Source organism: Callithrix jacchus, chromosome 1, assembly GCF_049354715.1.
Source record: "Callithrix jacchus isolate 240 chromosome 1, calJac240_pri, whole genome shotgun sequence".
In the NCBI taxonomy this organism is placed as follows: Eukaryota; Metazoa; Chordata; class Mammalia; order Primates; family Cebidae; genus Callithrix; species Callithrix jacchus.
The window spans coordinates 189,345,391-189,364,887 of NC_133502.1; the positions used below are offsets into that span (position 1 = coordinate 189,345,391).

The following is a 19,497-nucleotide window of genomic DNA, read 5'->3' on the forward strand; positions in this document are numbered from 1 at the left end:
TACTTGGGAGGGGAGGTTGCAGTGAGCCCAGGTGAGCCGAGATGGCGCCACTGAACTCCAGCCTGGGCAACAAGAGTGAAACTCCGTCTCAAAAAAAAAACCAAAAACCAAAAACCTGACACATCCTTTCCGAGTCCAGGAGAGGTTTGTCTGCTGCCACCTGTGCGCCTTCTTCCTCTGGCGCGGGAGACCTGTGGCTAGACCTGCCTCTCTGTCTACCACCAGGAAACGCTTGCGTTTCTTTCTTTCGTTTTCTTGCTTCCTTCGTTATTTCTCATCCATCACCAGCTTTCACTCTTCTCAGGCCTGGGCGTTTATTTCACGTGGCCTCTTGGACTTCGGGAAGGAGAGGGGTTAGGAGAGCAGGCTCTGGTGTCTCCCAGCCCTGAATGGGGTTGTAGCTCCACCCTCTACCTGCTGAGGGATCAGGAGCTAGGTGCTTCAGCTCCCTGCCCCTCAGACTCTTCCCCTTTGTAAAACAGGGGCTCTCGTGTTGCCTAGGGGTATATTAGGAGAGGCAGAGCGGTGTGTGTAATGTGCCTGGCACAAGTCCGACGCACAGCAAGTGCAGGAGAGGCAGGGGCTGCAGCTGCAGAGGTAGGGGCACAGGAGGCATGAAACTTGTCTTTTTTTTTTGAGATGGAGCTCGATCTTGTCACCTAGGCTGGAGTGAAGTGGCATGATCTCAGCTCACTGCAACCTCCACTTCCCAGGTTCCAGCGATTCTCCTGCCTCAGCCTCCCGAGTAGCTGGGACTACAGGCGCCTGCCACCATGCCTGGCTAATTTTTGTATTAGTAGAGACGAGGGTTTCACCATGTTGGCCAGGCTGGTCTCAAACTCCTGACCTCAGGTAATTTGCTTGTCTCAGCCTCCCGAAGTGCTGGGATTACAGGCGTGAGCCACGGTGCCTGCCCACGAGCCTTGTTTTAACCTGCAAGTGGGTGGGACTGAGGCAGCCTCAAGTGACCTGTCACTCTCTCCCTTTGCTTCCCCTCCAGGAGGACAGTCAGTGACCCACAGCAGCCTGCCCATCGTGGCCTCCCTGGCCAACTCACCTGTCTCCTTCAGCTGCAGGATCAGCTACCCGTACACCCCCCAATTCAAGGCTTTCACAGTCAGCTACTTTCATGAAGATCTCCATGGGCAGAGGAGCCCTGAGAAGCCAACCGACTGCCACCCTGGATCGGGCATAGAGAACCAGACCTACACCCTGAACTGCCTGGTCACCCTTGTGCCGCCGGATGCATCAGCCACCGGCACCTACTACTGCTCTGTCCACTGGCCACACACCATGGCAAGAGGCAATGGCACCTTCATCCTGGTCAGAGGTGAGGCTTCCTCTGTGGCTCTTCCGGGGGCAAAGGACCCAGAGATTTCAACCAGCAGTTTGGGACTCCGGATCAGAAATAGAGAATGGGGCCAAGTGCGGTGGCTCATGCCTGTAATCCCAGCACTTTGGGAGGCCAAGGCGGGTGGATCACCTGAGGTCAGGAGTTTGAGACCAGCCTGGCCAGTGTGGTGAAACCCCGTCTCTACTAAAAATACAAAAATTAGCCGGGTGTGGTGGTGGGTGCCTATAGTCCAAACTACTTGGAAGGCTAAGCCATGAGAATCGATTGAACCCAGGATTTGGAAGTTGCAGTGAGCCTAGATCATACCATTGCACTCCAGCCTGGGCAACAAGAGCAAAACTCTGTCTCAAAAAAAAAAAGGAAAGCCGGGCACGGTGGCTCACGTCTGTAGTACCAGCACTTTGGGAGGCCAAGGAGGGAGGATCACCTGAGGTCAGGAGTTCAAGACCAGCTTGACCTACATGGAGAAACCTTGTCTCGGCTAAAAATACAAAAAAAATTAGCCAGCATGGTGGTGCATGCCTGTAATCCCAACTACCCAGAAGGCTGAGGCAGGAGAATTGATTGAACTGGGAGGCAGAGGTTGCCATGAGCCAAGATCATGCCATTGCACTCCAGCCTGGGCAACAAAAGCGAAACTCCATCTCAAAAAAAAAAAAAAAAAAAAAAAGGCAGTGGCTCAAGCCTGTAATCCTAGCATTTTGGGAGGCTGAAGTGGGTGGATCACCTGAGATCAGGAGTTCAAGACCAGCCTGGCCATTGTGGAGAAACCCCCATCTTAAAAAAAAAAAACGGAAATAGAGAATGGTTTGCCTTCTCTGCCAGTGTTGACAAAGCAGGACCCAGCCTTTTCAGAGGGCCCCGGCCTGCAGCTGTGCCAGGGCTCTACCTGCGTATGGAAAGGGAAGGCGTGGCTTGCAGATCGGCCCCTAGCTGCCTCTGGAAGGTGACCTGAGAGAGCTCACTCGGGCCCTTGGTCTCAGTGTGCACGGGCATCACGGCGTGGTGGACTTCTGTAGAACTAGCCAGGTATATGTATGTTCTTGTGGGGGCCTCGTGTATGTGAGCACTTGGCTCATGTATAATATACCTTTAAAGGTACAGGTTTTTAGTTTTTATCACGTTCTCTTTTATATTTTTATTTATGTATTTTTTTTTTCTGAATCCAAGGTAAGATATTTTTATTTATTTATTTTTTGAGACAGAGTCTCACTCTATCACTAGGCTGGAGTGCAGTGGTGCTATCCTGGCTCACTGCAACCTCCGTTTTCCAGTTACAAGCAACTCTCCTGCCTCAGCCTCCCAAGTAGCTGGGACAACAGGCACGCACCACCACGACTGGCTAATTTTTTGTATTTTTAGTAGAGACAGGGTTTCACCATGTTGGCCAGGATGGTCTTGATCTCTTGACCTTGTGATCCACATGCCTCGGCCTCCCAAAGTGCTGGGATTACAGGTGTGAGGCACCACGCCTGGCCATCTTTTTTTTTTTTTTTTCTGACACGAAGTCTCACTGCGTCACCAAGGCTAGAGTGCAGTGTCGCGATCTCTGCTCACTGCTGCAACCTCCACCTCCCGGGTTCAAGCATTTCTCCTGCCTCAGCCTCCCAAATAGCTGGAATACAGGCACACACCATCATGCCTGACTAATTTTTGTATTTTTAGTAAAGATGGGGTTTCACATGTTGGCCAGGCTGGTCTCAAACTCCTGACCTCAATGATCCGCCTGCCTTGGCCTCCCAAAGTGCTGGGATTACAGGTGTGAGTCACCACAACCAGCTAGTTTTCATCACATTCTGAAAGGAGTGATGACCCCAAAAGTTATGAGGGAGCCCCTCACTGAAGCCCTGATTCTCTGACCTACCTCTGCGATCCCCTGGAAGGAGCTGGGGGCTTCCAAATCCCATAGGCCTGGGTTTGCACTCCTGTCCCGCTGCATGCCTGATGTGAGATTGGGCCTGGTCTTCATGGCAGTCCTCTGCCTTCCAAGGACTTGGATGAGGATGAGGGAGATGGTGCCCATAGGGGCTGGTGCCTGACTATAGGTGGTGCTGGGGAAATCACCATGTACCTGGCACATGGTTGGCACCCCATGCGTTTTTGCCAGCCAGATGGATGGATGGATGGGGTAAAGGGGAAGGAGGAATGGATGACAGCAGGAGGGACAGGAGGATGGCACAGCGGGAGGGCTGGGCCTCACCTAGCCCAGGTGCAGCGTCCCTCCCCGTCTGTCCCGATATAAACCCACCTCCTTCAGCCCTAGCCACATCCACCCCATTATCACCACCTCACACAGGGAGAAGAAGAGACCCGGAGAGGGGAGACAACGGGCTCACAGCCCTGCAGGCAGCCCTCAGGGGAGCCAGGTCACACTGGGGGAGCAAATGAGGTGGTCCCTGTCCTTACAGAGAATCAAGGCAGTGAACATAAAAAGGACCAAGGGGAGGCCAGGCTCAGTGACTCACACCCGTAATCCCAGCACTCTGGGAGGCTGAGGCAGTTGGATCATCTGAGGTTGGGAGTTCGAGACCAGCCTGACCAACATGGAGAAACCCCACCTCTACTAAAAATACAAAAATTAGCCCAGAGTGGTGGCACATGCCTGTAATCCCAACTACTCAGGAGGCTGAGGCAGGAGAATCACTTGAACCTGGGAGGCAGAGGTTGCAGTGAGCCGAGATCCTGCTTTTAGCCTGAGCAATGAGAGTGAAACTCCATCTCAAAAAAAGAAAGGCAAAAAGACAAAGAGAGAGAGAGAGAGGGAGGGAGAAAGAGAGAGAAAAAAAAAGAAAAGGAAAAGAAAAAAGGACCCAGGGGGACAATGAAGGCCCGAGGCCTGGTTCCCGGGGGCCCTAGTGGGGTGTGGAGTGCGTCAGCAGGTGAGCATCGAAAACAGGTCCTGGGTGAGGGAGAACATCAGGTGGGTGTGCCCCGCCTTCTCCTGGGTCACTGACCCCTCTGCTCCCCCGCCCTTCCTCCTAGACACAGGGTACCGAGAGCCCCCGCGGAGCCCCCAGAAGCTCCTGCTGTTTGGCTTCACCGGCCTCCTGAGCGTCCTGAGTGTTGTGGGCACAGCCCTGCTGCTCTGGAAGAAGGTAGGCATGAACACTCACAGCCACGCAGCCCTCCACCCACACACCACGGGCTGGGGCGCCTCCGGGGAGCAGAGAAGCTGCTGTGTCCTTGCCTGGTGAGGGCACATCCACATCTGTAACAGGTGGCCCTGGTGGCCTCTTGTACTGGGACTGAGGGCACCTCTCCTGTGCCCACTCTCTGCGCTGCCGTGGGGCCCCTTTTGATCCCGCTGAGAACCTGAGAGGGCCTGCAGGAACCTCCTGCCTACCACTCCAGCTCCGAAGATTAGGCAATCCCTGCCCGGGTTTTTTGATCCCAGGAGGCTGGAAGGGAAGAAGGGGCTACCAGCCACTGGCACAGGTGCCCTCCCACACACCCTTCCACACACCCTCCACCATAGCTCCACAGGGAGGACTTGAAGTAAGGCATTTGTTTGCGCACCCGACTGCCGTGGGGTGTCCCAATAGAAGGTTATCAGCATACGGGGGCAGCATGCAAGCAAAAAGCTTCTGGGGGGCGGTCATGGGCTGATGCCTCCCCTAGGATGATGAGAGTTTTTGACCCCCTGGGAAGCTGGGTCCAGGTGTATTGAGTGGTTACACCTGCTTCTGGGTTTCTGCCATTGAAATGCAAATAGTTTTTGACCCTCTGAGGCCAGTCCAATGCTAAGGAGGTATTCTTTAAGTCCAATTAAGTGAATCAGCTATTCTGCTGGCAATAATCCCAACTGTGTGTATGAGTTGGGTGCAAAGCCAAGCAAGCCCTGCACGGGCCTGGGTGATAATATCAGTCTTCGCTTCTGGCTAGGAAGTCTCTGCCCTCCTTCCCAAGGGATAGTGAGAGCCTGGATGACCCCTGCCTGAGGCATTTTTAGCTGCAGGGAGTTTCCTTTTTGAATGGGATAGTGGCCCTCTATTTGCACAACAGGTTTTGCTGGAGAAGGGGGCAGAGGCAGTCCATTAAGTACAAGAAAATCTGTCCTCTTAGCACCTTAATAGCGCTAACAATATTGGTTCTGTTTCTTTTTCCCATGGGGGGTTACAGGGTTGTCGTCTGGACTGTGGGCTCTTTGGGGGCATATGAGTCCGTCCCCCCTCTCTTTTAGTCCAGTGGCCCTTCCATTAGATTGAACAGAGCTCCTTCACTTTTTATCTGGATCCTCGTGCTTAGGATCACCCTGTTCTCCCATTAACTGTGGGCATTTTTTTCCCAATGCCCTATTTCTTGACAAAATGCACACTGATCGCATTGCAGGCACAGGCGGGCGGACTGTGGGGCTTTCCAGGAACCCCCCTTTTTCCATGCTCTTGGGGGCGTTCCTCTCATAGCAGCAGCTATCAAGTCAGCCTTCCGTTGAGCCTGACGTTCCCTTTCCCTATGATTTTCCCTCTGGCTTACCGCCTCTTGGTTTACAAACGCCTGGTTAGCTACTTCTAATAACTGAAGTATTCATGCATGCAAATCCTGTCTGTTTCTGCCACTGAATTTGCCTGGACTTGGGAGTCCACGTTTCTCGGCAGCGAGGGGGATGGTGGTTTCTAACAGCGTATCCCTTGGCTACTAAAACAGTCACTGCCTGCTCTCTTAGCCACTTCGAAGGGTTTAACACTAACTGCAATCACGAGTCTATGTATGGAAATTGATCAAGGTGTTCTAGCTCGCCGTTTATAACCTCATGCCTTACTCTGGAGACAAGGGGCTGTCTAGGGTCCCCTGTGAGGGCCAACCTACCCTCAATGCTGGCCAATCTTCCCTGCATAAAACCCTTAATTTCTCTGGTGTCATAGTTACTTTATAATTCCCACTAAATCCCTTCTTGAAATTTTTCGGCATGGTTTCTAAAGGGGTGGAATGGCTATGGGAGTAAGCCATGTTAACAATTCGAAGAAACAATTTCCACACTTAGGAAAGTGTTAGCTCACTCACAGCAGTTCCCACCTAGCAAGAGGCAGCATGGAGCACTTTCCCATTTACATTCACTTCAATCCTTTTACAACGCCCAGAGGCTTCTTCACTCAGCCTTATGTGGCTGTCTCTAATTTTTACAAATTGTTCGACGACACAGACACACAACCACACACACACACAGACACACACACACATCCGATTGCTCTCCTTCCAATTCAAAAATATAAGCAAAAGCTTCCAAGGTTACAGAGAGCTACCTTCCAATGTGCCAATCTGGCACCCGTGGGTGATCAGGCCATGCTTCCACCAAACGGGGTGGGCTACTTTCCCAGGGTCAATCTTACCAAATTCAGTTGTCCAGACTTCCCCAAATGCTCGTTCCTCCTTGGTGTTCAGCCACTGAGTGGATCGACACTGCAGGGCCTCCCTGCTCCACTCTGGCAAGGCTTTTCCACCAGGCAAATACCTGCCCCGGAGCGCTCTCAGGATGCGTCACCCCAGCGAGCAGGAGTCCCCCGCACGGATGCTCCACAGGGCTAGGCAAACCACCTAAGAGACTTTTTCCTGCCGTCTGCTATCCGAGACTCGCTTCCCGGCCAACACACCAAAAATGTAGCAGGAGGGGCCACGGGAAATGGACCTCTCGGACACTGAATACAGGAGGAAGGAGTTTATTCAGCCGGGAGCAAGGTGGCATAGTTGCCTAACAGCCAAGCTCCCGCATAGGGAGGTTTCTTCCCATTTCACAGCTCTGGAAGGTGACGCTCAGAGGTTGCAATTTGCCCAGGGTCAATAGTAAGTGTGAGGCAGAGTCGGGGCTGGAGTACAGGATGGGGTAGCTGGGTCCGGCTCCTTACCTGGACAGCTCCTGCTCACACTGCAGGTGGCCCCTGCCTGGGGAGGGAGTTTCTCTGCTGGCCCCCCATGCTCATTGTCACCCAGCCCTATGGATTTCTGTTCAATGCAGGCCTGCCCTTCCTATCTGGCAGCAAGTGCCAGGAGGCCAGAGGCTGAGGCAGTCTTGTCTGGGGGCTCTGTGCCCAGCACATGAGGGTGCTCAGGCAGCGTGCTGAGGGAAAGGATGCAGTACCTGCTGGGTTTTCTCAGGCCCAGGGGTGCAAAGATGACAGGTCAGGGCTCCTTAGAAGCTGCTGTTAGCAACTCAGGCTACTGCTCCGCCCTCCAGGGACCTTTGGGGCCAACCCTGAGGGCTGCTGAGTCAGCAACGGCCCTGGGTGTGAGGGGAGGGCAATGACACCATCACCGGGGTCTCCCTGGGTCAAAGAAGGCTCAGCCCCTGCATCCAAAGGCCGAGACCCTACCCACACCCAGAGAAGAGCTCTCTTCCATGGGAATTCATGTGCTCATTCATTTAGCAAACACTCAACACCTCCAATATTCCAGGCCCTGTTCTAGGCACTTGGACGTAGCAATGACCAAACTGGAATCCTGAAATCTCTGTTTCTGAGGCCGGGCACGGTGGCTCAAGCTTGTAATCCCAGCCCTTTGGGAGGCTGAGGCGGGCGGATCACTCGAGGTCAAGAGTTCGAGACCAGCCTGGCCAACATGGCAAAACCCCGTCTCTACTAAAAATACAAAAATTAGCTGAGCACGTCAGCAGGTGCGTGTAGTCCTAGCTACTCAGGAGGCTGAGGTGGGAGAATCGCTTGAACCTGGGAGGCAGAGGTTGCGATGAGCTGGAATCATGCCACTGCACTCCAGCCTGGGCGATAGAACAAGACTCCATCTCAAAAAATAAAAAGAGGCTGGGTGCGATGGCTTACGCCTGTAATCCAACTTTGGGAGGTTGAGGTGGGCAGATCGCTTGAGGCCAGGAGTTCAAGACTAGCCTGACCAACATAGCAAAACCCCACCTCTACTAAAAATACAAAAGTTAGCTGGGCATGATGATGTGCACGTGTCCTCCCAGCTACTCGGGAGGCTGAGGCAGGAGAATTGCTTGAACCCAGCAGGCAGAGGTTGCAGTGAGCAGAGATCGAACCACTGCACTCCAGCCCCTGGGTGACAAAGTGAGACTCCATCTAAGAAAAAAAAGAAACTTTCTTCTGATTGTGGTTTTGAATTAAGGAAAAAGAAAGTAAGAAAAGAAAAGAAAATCTGTTTTTATTAAATTGATATTCCCGCTGAGGTGAGACAATGAACCACCCAGTGAATAGGTCATTTAACTCAGATGGGATGTGTTGGGGGAACTCAGCCTGGGAACGAAGAAGCACCTGGAATGAAGGAAGGCAGGTGCACACCTGGGCCGGGCGTGTTCGGCGGGAGAACAGTGGGAGCAGGTCCTCTGGGGCAGGAGCGGGCATGGGGTGTCCCAGGAGCTGCAGCGGGGCTGAGGTGGCTGGTGTAGTAGGGGGATAGGAGGTGGAAGGAGGTCCGGCCAGGTAGGGGTATTGAAAGGACTTCAGCCCTTACTCTGTGTGAGACAAGGGTAGGATCAGACCCAGATTCTTACAGACCCTCTGGCTGGGTGAGGGACACCCAGTGAGGAGCTACTGCAAAGTCCAGGCAGAGGAGACAGGAGCTGGACCAGGATGGCCTCGGGGAAGTGGTGAGTGAAGTGGGTAAAAGGCTGAGTGGACCCAAAGGGACTCGGCAAAGAGGTTTGCTCTGGTCCCTCCGGGGTGGGCCTGAGCCTGGGGGTGTCTGGATCTGGGCCTGGCGGGCAGGTGTCAGGTGAGCTGTGGACTGGAAGAGCGGGCAAGGAAGCTGAAGGTCACAGCTTGCCTGAGCCACCGCAAGTGGCAGGCCTGGGACTAGAGTGCACGCTTTAGTTTCCCATCCTTGTCTTTAGGCTGAAGATGTCATTGCTTTTCCCAAGAAGGCTCTGAGGTGCTAAAAGAGCATGAACTTGGCCCTGTTCACCCCGGGGAGCGTCAGGGGCTGCATGTCCTGCCTTCTGTGAGCTGGCGTCTAGGTCAGGGCCTCAGCTGCGATGCTGGCTCCCTCCTTCCTGTGGGGCTGACCCTGGCATGACTGGTCCTACTTTGACCTTGCCCTGTTGATGGGCTTCAGGGTGAAGTGAGCCGCAGGCCCTGGGTGCCACTGTGAAGTCCAGGAGGGCTCTGGGCTCGGCTTTGACTCCAGCCCAGCCAGAGGGACCAGCTGAGCCAGGAAGACCCAAGATGGGTGGGAATGCTTCCTTCAGCTTCCGTGAACCCAGGGTTAGGATGGAGACCTGCCGACTCAGGCCACCTCCCTCCCCAAGCCAGCACAGGGGTGCACCTGCCACATGCCCAGCCTGGGCCTTTCTTGCACAGCCGGGATTCCCGCCCTCAATATCTTCCCTCCCTCCCTCCTGCTTTTCCCATGATGACAGCAAGTAGGATATCTCTCCATTTCTTCACCACTGAGCAGACCGCAGGCGCTCAAAACGAGGCCAGGGGAGGAGCTGGGCCGTGGACACAGAAATTGGGCTTCAGGCACAGGTGACAAGGGACTCTCCCTGCCTGCGGACCCCCACCCAGGGTTGCAGGAGTGGCCCACACAAGTGCCCTCTGTGTACACGAAGCACAGCGGGTGAGCGGCAGAACAGGGCCAGGCGAGATCTTAACCCTGAGTCCCCTGCTTGCTGAGCAACCCCAGCTCCTGCCCTACAAAGAAGGGACCGGACCGTAGGGACTGGTCAGGGTATCAGTGAAGGAGGGGGCAAAGCTCAGAGCCATGGGCTTGACTTCTGGTCCCAGCTTCCTCCCTGCTTCAGTGACTCCTGCCTTCCTCCTCCTCCTCCTCCTCCTCTCACCTCCCTGCCTGTGCTTCCAGGAATGTCTGCAAAGTGTCTCGTGTGCCATCACTAGGCTAAGTGCCAGCAGGGTGGGAGCAAGCCCTCTCGTCAAGTTTGGGCCCTCTCTGAGCCTCAGTTTTCTCCTCTGGAAATGGGGGTACAGATAGACCATGCCCACCAAGTGAACATGGATGGAGAGCACTTTTTTTTTTTTGAGATGGAGTTTCACTCTTTTTGCCCAGGCTGGAGTGCAATGGTGTGATCTCGACTCACTACAACCTCCCCCTCTCAGGTTCAAGGGATCCTCCTGCCTCAGCCTCCCAGGTAGCTGGGATTACAGGTGCGCACCACCATGCCTGGCTAATTTTGTATTTTTAGTAGAGACGGGGTTTCACCATGTTGGCCAGGCTGATCTCAAACTCCTGACCTGGGGTGATCTGCAGGAGAGTACTTTTGAGGCACCAGTTGGATGCCTGACGCACAGTAGGAGCTTCCTGCTGCCTCCACATCCCCTGCCCCTGGGGAGGACAGTTGAAGTGAGAGCCTGGGCTGGAAGGGAAAGAGAACCCGGGGCCCAGAGCTGCTGCTGCGTTTGCATTGCTGAAGCAGCCCTGAGCCTCCAGGTTCACTGTGGATGCCCCTTAGGGCCTCGGCAGGATGGGGAAAGGAGAGAGTCCAGGAAAAAGACATTCCCTCCAGGCACAGAGGACCCGGGAGCACCTGTGGTGATGGATAAATGAATCAAGGCTGGAAACTACAAACTAGAAGCGGCAGAGGGTGGACCGGAACCGCAGGTGGCAGCTTTGGGACAGTGAGGACTAGGAGCAGAGTGTGCAACCCCATTGGGCCGAGTCTGGAAAAATGGCTTTGCCTCCTCGGGGTCAGTGCCTGCAAAGGCCAGGCAGGGAGGGCACGGAGCTCACACCCCCAGGAAGATGGGAGCTGGAGGGAGCAAGAACTGAAGACCCATGGAGGCTGCTGGGAGGGGCTGGGGCAGCAGGGACGGGGGTGGAGCCCAGGAATGGATGACCCACAGGTGGCACTGTCAGCCCTGCCCGCAGGCCCTTCAACAGCAGAGGCCTCGTGGGCCGTCCTTGTTCTCTGTGTTCCAGCACCTGGAGTGCCTCCTGGAGATCTCCTTCTTGCCTTTCTGGACCCCACTCCCGTGTCCCCCTGCTTGGACAGGGCCTCAGAGAGGCCCTCCCGGACTACTTCTCTCAGAGAGGCCCTCCCGTGGCTACTTCTCTGCCACCCCGCTTGCCTCTGCCCTCGTCATCTGTAGGTCCCTGATCTCTTATTCCATTTCTTCCCCAAAGCCAGCTCTGTGAGGCTGGGTGCCTCTCAGCCTGTTCCCTGCCACACGCAGCCCCAGCCTCTAGCACAGGGTCCCCCACATAGTAGGCCCTCAATTATCATTTGCGGAAGGGCTTATCATTTATAGGGCTCTTTCACACCTGTCATTAAATTCATTCATTCAGGCCAGTTGCAGTGGATCACACCTGTAGTCCCAGTACTTTGGGAGGCCCAGGTGGGCTGATCACCTGAGGTTGGGAGCTGGAGACCAGCCTAGCCAACATGGGGAAATCCTATCTCTATAAAAAATACAAAAATTAGCTGGGTGGGGTATTGCATGTCTATAATCCCAGCTACTCAGGAGGCTGAGGCATGGGAATTGCTTGAGTCTGGGAGGCGGAGGTTGCAGTGAGCCGAGATTGCACCACTGCCCTCCAGCCTGGGTGACAGAGTGAGACTACTTCTCAAACAGAAATTCATTCATTCATTCCTTAAACTGATGTCAGCTGAGCACATAGTATGTGTCAGGCCCTGTACAGAGCTGGGAACACAGAGGGAGTACAGCAAGCTAAACTCTCAGTCAGCTGGGTAGATCAGCTCTTACGCTGTCTTGACCCATTCAGGAAAAAAGAAAGTCGAAGTCAGCAGGGGGCTTAAAAGCACAGGTTTCAGCTCTGCGGCTTACTAATTTCTGTGAGTGTGGGCTGGGTGCCCCAGGCTTCAGTTTCCCCAGTGGGGATGCCAAGCAGAGGAGCCATGTCATGGGGTTGTAGAAGGCGCAGAGGGGCCGGTGTGGCTCTAAGGTGCTTTGAGCACGAGGAGAGGTCTCTCCCTCGGGAGGGCAGTGATCGACATGATTCCCACCATTAGAGCAGGTTTGGGGGCTTCCGGCTGGTTTGAGGGTCAAAGTGGTCTTCTCAGAGCAGGCGCTCCCTGCAGCTGACCCTCCTCCTCTCATGGCATTGGACACAGCAGGCCTCCCACCTCACAGCACCCTCCTCCTCTTGGTTCCAGGACCCGCTGCCCTCCTGGTTTTGTCCCACCCCACGGGCAGCTTTGCTAGGTCACCCTCGTCTTGGTGACCTCTGGCCTCTGGCGCAGCCGGGGCCCTTCCTCCGAGCCCTTCCGTTCTCTGCCTGTGCTGCAGTGAAGGCTCTGCTCTGCGGGCCCATTCTCCCTCCACACAATCTGCTGCTCAGACCCCTCCCCAAGCTCCAGACCATGCTCCACAGCCCCGTATGGGGCCTGAGGGCACTGCCACCTCATGCATCCAGAGCACTGCTCCTCGTCCCCAAGCCCTCTGAGTCCCAGCAAATGTGCTCCTGATGCTCAGGCCCAAGCCCTGGAGTTGCGTTCGCTCTTTTCTCTCCCACCCACCCCTCAGCGAGCCCTGCACTCAGTCTGTCCAGGATCCAGCCCCCTCCCTAGGGTTTCCTGGGCATCCAGGGCTCAGGGTTCCATCAGTGTCTCCTGGAATAAGGGTGTCTGCTGCCATGCCCTGGCTTCCATCTTTTTTTTTTTTTTTTTTTTTTTTTTTTGCAACAGAGTCTCGCTCTGTTGCCCAGGCTGGAGTGTAGTGGCAAAATCTCAGCTCACTGCAAACTCTGCCTCCCGGGTTCAAGCCACAGCTAGGATTACAGGCGTGTGCCACTATGCCCGTCTAATTTTTGTATTTTTTCAGTAGAGATCAGGTTTCATCATATTGGTCAGGCTAGCCTCAAACTCCTGACCTGGTAATCTGCCCACCTCAGCTTCCCAAAGTGCTGGGATTACAGGTGTGAACCACCATGCCTGGCCCCTGGCTTGTCTCTATGCTGTCTGTCCTGCCAAAGCATAGCCCTTGCCGGGGGGGGGGGGGGGGGGGGGGGGGGCGGGGTGGAGGGGAACTGAGTGCCTCCAGTAGCTGGGGAGCCTGGCATGCAGTGCGTGCTTGTGGAAGGAATGACAGGATAAAGGCACATGAGGACCTGGAAGATAAGTCAGAAGTGGCCGGAGTGTGAGGTAGGCAAGGCCACATTATTGCTCCCATTTTACAGAGGAGGAAACTGAGGCCCGACAGGCATCCTGAGCTGCTGATGGCAGCAGCCCTGGTGTTCAGAGGTGGATCTCAGCCCACGCCTGGTAACTCCCTGCCCCACCACTGTCTACTAGGGGAGGAGACTTGGGCCACAGAGAGCTGGGCAGGGTGGGAGAAGCCACATCAGTGATTCATCTGAAAACCACAGTTGAAAGGGCAAATGCTGGCCCCGAGGACAGAGCACTCGGTGGGCATGATGGGCAGGGATGGGCAGGGGTGGGCAGGGAGCAGAGCAGCCCTGCCCCCATAGTGCAATGGCGCCCATCTGAGTTTTCAAGAAGGCTCCCTCCCTGTTCCATGGGAACCCTTGCCCCAGCCCAGCCTCCCCAGCACCCCCAGGAGGCCTCTTTCCTAGAGATCCTGCCTCCTCCCCTTGCCAGCCCCAACCTGCAGTCTACCCCACACCTGTGGCAGCAGAGGGAGGCTTATACAATGCAACTGCTGCCACTTCCCTGCCCTGCTGGCCCCCACTGCCCTCTGGGTAGACACCGTGGCATTTGGCCTCTCGTGGCCCCACCTGTGCTGGCCTGTGGCTCACCTCCTTTCCGTCTCACTGTCCATCCCTCTGTGCATCCCTGACACATCTAGATACTCCTGCCCCCAAGCTGTTCGCCATGCCTCAGACACCTTCTCAGCCTCGGAGAGCTTAGGAATTCCTCTTCTGTTTTCAGAAGACAGTGCAAGATGGCGCTGAGACTGCTGCAGTCCCCTGCAGACCTGGGCTCCTTCCTGGGGCCCTGCAGTGGCACTCACCTCTCTGGCAGCCCCAGCAGTCTCACTGATAGAGCCTCGAGGCTAGGCCTGGGTCTCTCTCACCACGGGGTCCTCCATGCCTAGCCCAGGCCCAGGACCGGGGAGGGACACCGACAGCTGAGCTCCAGGGACCGTGCTTTCCAGCCCCGGCAGGGCCAAAGAGCTGAGCCCAGGTCAGCCTTGCAGGAGAGCCACTGCACGTGAGCTCACATCCTCAGCCCCGGCGGTGTCCAAGCCGGCCGGCTCAGTGAGGACACAGACACCAGGTCCCCAGCTGCCTGACAAGAGGAGGCACCAAGGTGCCCTGGGGTGGAGCACAGCCTCTGACTATGACAATGCCCTCAAGAAGCAGGTGGTGGCCGGGCGCGGTGGCTCACGCCTATAATCCCAGCACTTTGGGAGGCCGAGACGGGTGGATCACGAGGTCAAGAGATCAAGACCATCCTGGTCAACAAGGTGAAACCCCATCTCTACTAAAAATACAAAAATTAGCTGGGCATGGTGGCGCGTGCCTGTAATCCCAGCTACTCAGGAGGCTGAGGCAAGAGAATTGCCTGAACCCAGGAGGCGGAGGTTGCGGTGAGCCGAGATCGTGCCATTGCACTCCAGCCTGGGTAACAAGAGCGAAACTCCGTCTCAAAAAAAAAAAAAAAAAAAAAAAAAAGAAGCAGGGGAGGGGACCCTGGATTTGAGGACATCTGGGTTTGATCCAAGGACAGCTCTTTACCAGATGGACAAGTCTCAGTTTCCCCCCTCTGTTTTGTTTTGTTTCTGCGAGTCTCACTCCTTTTGTCCAGGCTGGAGTACAATGTCGCAATCTCGGCTCACTGCAACCTCTGCCTCCCAGGTTCAAGCAATTCTCCTGTCTCAGCCTCCCGAGTAGCTGGGATTACAGATGCCAGCCACCATACCCAGCTAATTTTTGTAATTTTAGTAGAGATGAGGTTTTGCTATGTTGGCCAGGCTGGTCTTGAACTCCTGACCTCAAGTGATCCACCTGCCTCGGCCTCTCAAAGTGCTAGGATTTATGAGCCACTGTACCTGGTTCCCTCTGTTAAATGAGCAATTCCATGCCCACCTCCTCAGGCTGTTTTGAGAATTAAATGAAAATAAGGACAGGTCCCTGCAGACTTTGTAAACTAGCAAGTGCTACGCAGATGCCAGCACTTCTCTGAGTCTGTGAGGCTTACACCTTCTAACAAAGCAGAGGAGTGACAACTCCAGCTCTCATCTCGTCGGTATCTTGGTGAAACACAGATCCAGATTCAAATCTGCCACTTCCTGGCTTCATGGCCTCCGAAAGTCACCTGCCCTCTCTGAGCCTCCTCTCTGTCAGGTGATGAAAAGACTCGCCTGCAGGTTTGTGGAGAGGCCCATGAGAGAAGGCAGGTCTGGTGTTCAGAGTCCTACCTGGCTCCATGCTCTAAGCCATTATATGCTGTGACTGGGGGTGGCACCGGCTTCTGCCTGAGAGTTAAGTAGCTCTCAACAGCTAATCCTGCAGTAAATGGGCTGGGGTTTGGCAGGAGGCCAGGGTTTTTAATTAGCTCCTGCCCTGAGATGAGGCAGTTGTGGCTCCACTGTCAGCAGTGACAGTGTGGTGCCTGCAATGAGCGGGGACGTCCAGGCCACCTCCCTCTGCCTCCAGAGGGCTGCCTGCACCGCCTCCTGACCTGCCCAGGCTTCACCTTCCCAGCAGGCCGGGCCCAGCCTCCACCGTGACCATTAGCGCTCCAGGCAGCAGCCAGCGGGGTCTTTCTCCAGCGCAGCTCTGACCTGGCTCCCACTTCCAGCCCTCAGTTATCTCCTGTGCTCTTCACAAAGCCTGCACGGCCACTCCGGCCCCTCCCAGGCAGGCTCTCCTCTCTGGCCACACTGACCTTATCTCTCTCTCTCTCTTCTTTTGAGATGGGGTCTTGTTTCGTCACCAGGCTGGAATACAGTGGTGTGATCTCAGCTCACTGCAAGCTCCGCCTCCCGGTTCAAGTGATTCTCCTGCCTCAGCCTCCCAAGTAGCTGGGATTACAGGTACTCGCCACCACGCCTGGCTAATTTTTGTTGTTTTAGTAGAGAAGGGGTTTTGCCATGTTGACCAGGCTGGTCTTGAACTTCTGACCTCATGATTTGCCCACCTCAGCCTCCCAAAGTGCTGGGATTACAGGTGTGAGCCACCGTGCCTGGCCTACACTGACCTTCTCTTAGTGCCTCAGGACCACCAGGCCTTGGCACCTGCTGTTCCCTCTTCCTGGGGCTCCCTCCTCCCTCTCTTGCTAAATGAACTTGCCCTCAGGATTTCACCTTCAATATTGCTTCTGCCCAGTGGGGCACTGGTTTCCTCCTCGTGTGCCAGAGGCTCCATGACCCGCGATCAGCCCACATACCATGTTTTGGCAAAACTGCGGGTTCATCCTCTATCTCTTCACGGGCCCCTAAACTTCAGGAGGCTAGGGACGGTGCCCACTTCCTCACACTGCCTGGTTCCCGGTGCTATCAAGTGTGTGCTGGTTGGCCAAGGACCCCCGAAGCGCCACCTCCTTAGCACCGGGCACCTGCTCCCTGTGCTCTCCTTGAATCTTAGCAACAATCTCACAAAGGAGGGTTATTGCTGAGGAAACCAAGGCCCACCCCCAGGCATGGTGGCTCATGGTAATCCCAGCACTAGGAGACCAAGGCGGGCGGATCACCTGAGGTCAGGAGTTCAAGACCAGCGTGGCCAACATCTCGAAGCCTTGTCTCTACTAAAAATACAAAATTAGCCAACCGTGTTGGCACACACCTGCAGTCCCAGCTACTCGGGAAGCTGAGGCAGGAAAATCGCTTGAACCTAGCAGGTGGAGGTTGCAGTGAGCCAAGATTGGGCCACTGGGCAACAAGAGTGAAATTCTGGCCGGGCACGGTAACTCACGCCTATAATCCCAGCACTTTGGGAGGCTGAGGTGGGTGGATCACGAGGTCAAGAGATCGAGACCATCCTGGTCAACAAGGTGAAACCCCGTCTCTACTAAAAATACAAAAATTAGCTGTGTGTGGTGGCATGCACCTGTAGTCCCAGCTACTCGGGAGGCTGAGGCAGGAGAATTGCTTGAACCCAGAAGGCGGAGGTTGTGGTGAGCCAAGATCGTGCCATTGCACTCTAGTCTGGTTAACATCAGCGAAACTCCGTCTCAAAAAAAAAAAAAAAAAGAGTGAAATTCCTTCTCAAAAAAAATGAAAAAAGAAACCAAGGCCCAGAGAGGGGAACTGGCTTGAGCCAGTGAGTGACAGCAGGGCAGGACTGGACACCAGGCCTGGCTGGTGCCACTAGAGGCCCACCCACAACAGCCGGCTTGGTCCCTGGGTCCTGCCCCACTGGCACTGGGCCCAGCAGCTTGCGTCCCTACAGCCAGGTGCTCCGTCCGGGGGCCACACCTCGTGTGGGCCTCTTCCATTTCCTGTGTCTCCAGGTGCATGAGTGGCTTGATGCAGGTCTTGGAGGCATTCGCCATGTTTCACTGGAGAGGGTGAGTGGGAGGGACAGAGGGATGAATCTCTGTGTGGCCTCAAGACAATCTGCCATCCTTTCCCCTGGTGAGGTCTGCACGGGGAGGACGATGGGAGCCACTCATCCCTGGCCTTGACTCCTTTCTCCCTACAGAGGCAGATGCAGGCTCCACGGAAGGACCCCACCAGGAAGTGCCCAGCTCCAAGATCTGCCAGCAGCCCCAAACAGCCTCCTGCAGAATCCGTCTACACAGTGAGTCCCAGGGCCCAGGCTCCCTCCACTGCTCTCAGGCCTGAGGCAGGGTCTGATTCCTTGGCTCAGTCCTTTTCTTTCTTTCTTTCTTTTTTTTTTTTTTGAGACAGAATCTTGCTCTGTCACCCAGGCTGGCCCAGGCTGGATTGCAGTGGTACGATCTCAGCTCACTCAACCTGTGCCTCCCGGGTTCAAGCGATTCTCCTGCCTCAGCCTTTCTAGTAGCTGGGATTGCAGGCGCACGCCACCATGCGTGGCTAATTTTGTATTTTTAGTAGAGACGGGGTTTCACCATGTTGGTCAGGCTGGTCTTGAACTCCTGACCTCATGATCGCCCACCTCCGCCTCCCAAAGTGCTGGGACTACAGGCATGAGCCACTGCGCCTGGCCCCCTGCTTCAGTCTTATACCAGCTGTGTGACTTCTCCTAGCCTCAAGTTCCTCATCTGTAAAATAGGGACAACAATTCCCACCTTGTGGAATTTCTGTGAAGCTGAAAAGAGATGACATGTGCAGGCCCCCTGGAAAGCATACGAATGCCAGGTGCCCCCCATGCCCTGTTCCCCTCCTTGACACGGCCCCTCACTCTGCAACAAGTGAGGGCACAAGTTGGTGAGGGTGAAGAAAGCTCCTTCATCTGACCAAACAACTGTCCGCACTTCCTCCAGTTTTTATTGCACAAACAACACAAATCACAAAAAGCGGAAGAGGTCAGGCGCCATCCCACGCCCTTAACGCCTCGGTGATTTTTAACTATTTGCTCTCTCCCCTCCTGGCACATGCAGACACCGTCACCTTCACAGCGGCGACACGGATTGGGACCCTGTTTGCTCCACTCCCTGCTGTGTCCTAGGCATTTTCCTAAACGATCTTCCTGGAGATGTGGGTGTGGCTGCAGCGTAGGGGACGAGGAGGCCAGGCCGCCCCAGCCCGGCCAGCTGGCCAGCATGCGGCCCTCGGCCCAGTAGCTGGGGCTTGGGAGGGCGGGGAACACTCTTCTTGCTATGCTCCTTTCAGCTCCACGAGGAACATATGCTCCAAGCAAAGCAAGTGAAGAACAAATGCCACCCAGTGCCAGCTGGGGTCCCCATCCCGTGAGATCTGGCACTGCCAGGTGGGATCTCCACTCCGCGCCCGGGAGACACAGAGCCGTTCTGGGGCCCTGCGGTTTCTGCAGGTGCACGATCCCTGGCTGTGTGGGCACTTGGGTTCTCCTCACACGTGCTGCAGTTTCTGTCCCCACAACATCAACTCACTATAACTACACCACCAAACTCCACACAGAGGACGCCTTGTCTGCTGAGGATGGGGCGGGTGGCATCGAGGCCAGGAAATGTCCCTGTGGGGCAGTGCCAACAGTTAGTTTCAAGTGGAATACGGTATTTCTCAGAGGGCTCTCAGCCTCTCTGCCCTGGGGAATTTCCATCAGCCACAGCTTTGCACGTGGCCAGAGCCTTCCTCATATTCTCTCCTGTCTCCCAGCATCTCGTGGTGGTATTTTCCCTACCAGGGATTCTGGTGTCAACTGTTAGATGAAAATATTTTCTCTCTCTCTCCCTCTCA

At 55.2% G+C, this 19,497-nt stretch overlaps 1 protein-coding gene across 2 annotated transcripts in view; it reads left to right on the top strand.

Moving 5' to 3' along the window:
- Positions 1 to 19,497, top strand: part of NFAM1 (NFAT activating protein with ITAM motif 1) — a 48,192-nt gene that overhangs the window by 16,949 nt on the left and 11,746 nt on the right. For both annotated transcript variants that reach the window (XM_054239055.2, XM_054239054.2), the window contains exons 2-4: positions 1,001 to 1,330; positions 4,337 to 4,449; positions 17,837 to 17,935. In XM_054239055.2, the coding sequence (XP_054095030.2) occupies positions 1,001 to 1,330; positions 4,337 to 4,449; positions 17,837 to 17,935 (542 nt within the window). The remainder of the gene's footprint in view (positions 1 to 1,000; positions 1,331 to 4,336; positions 4,450 to 17,836; positions 17,936 to 19,497) is intronic.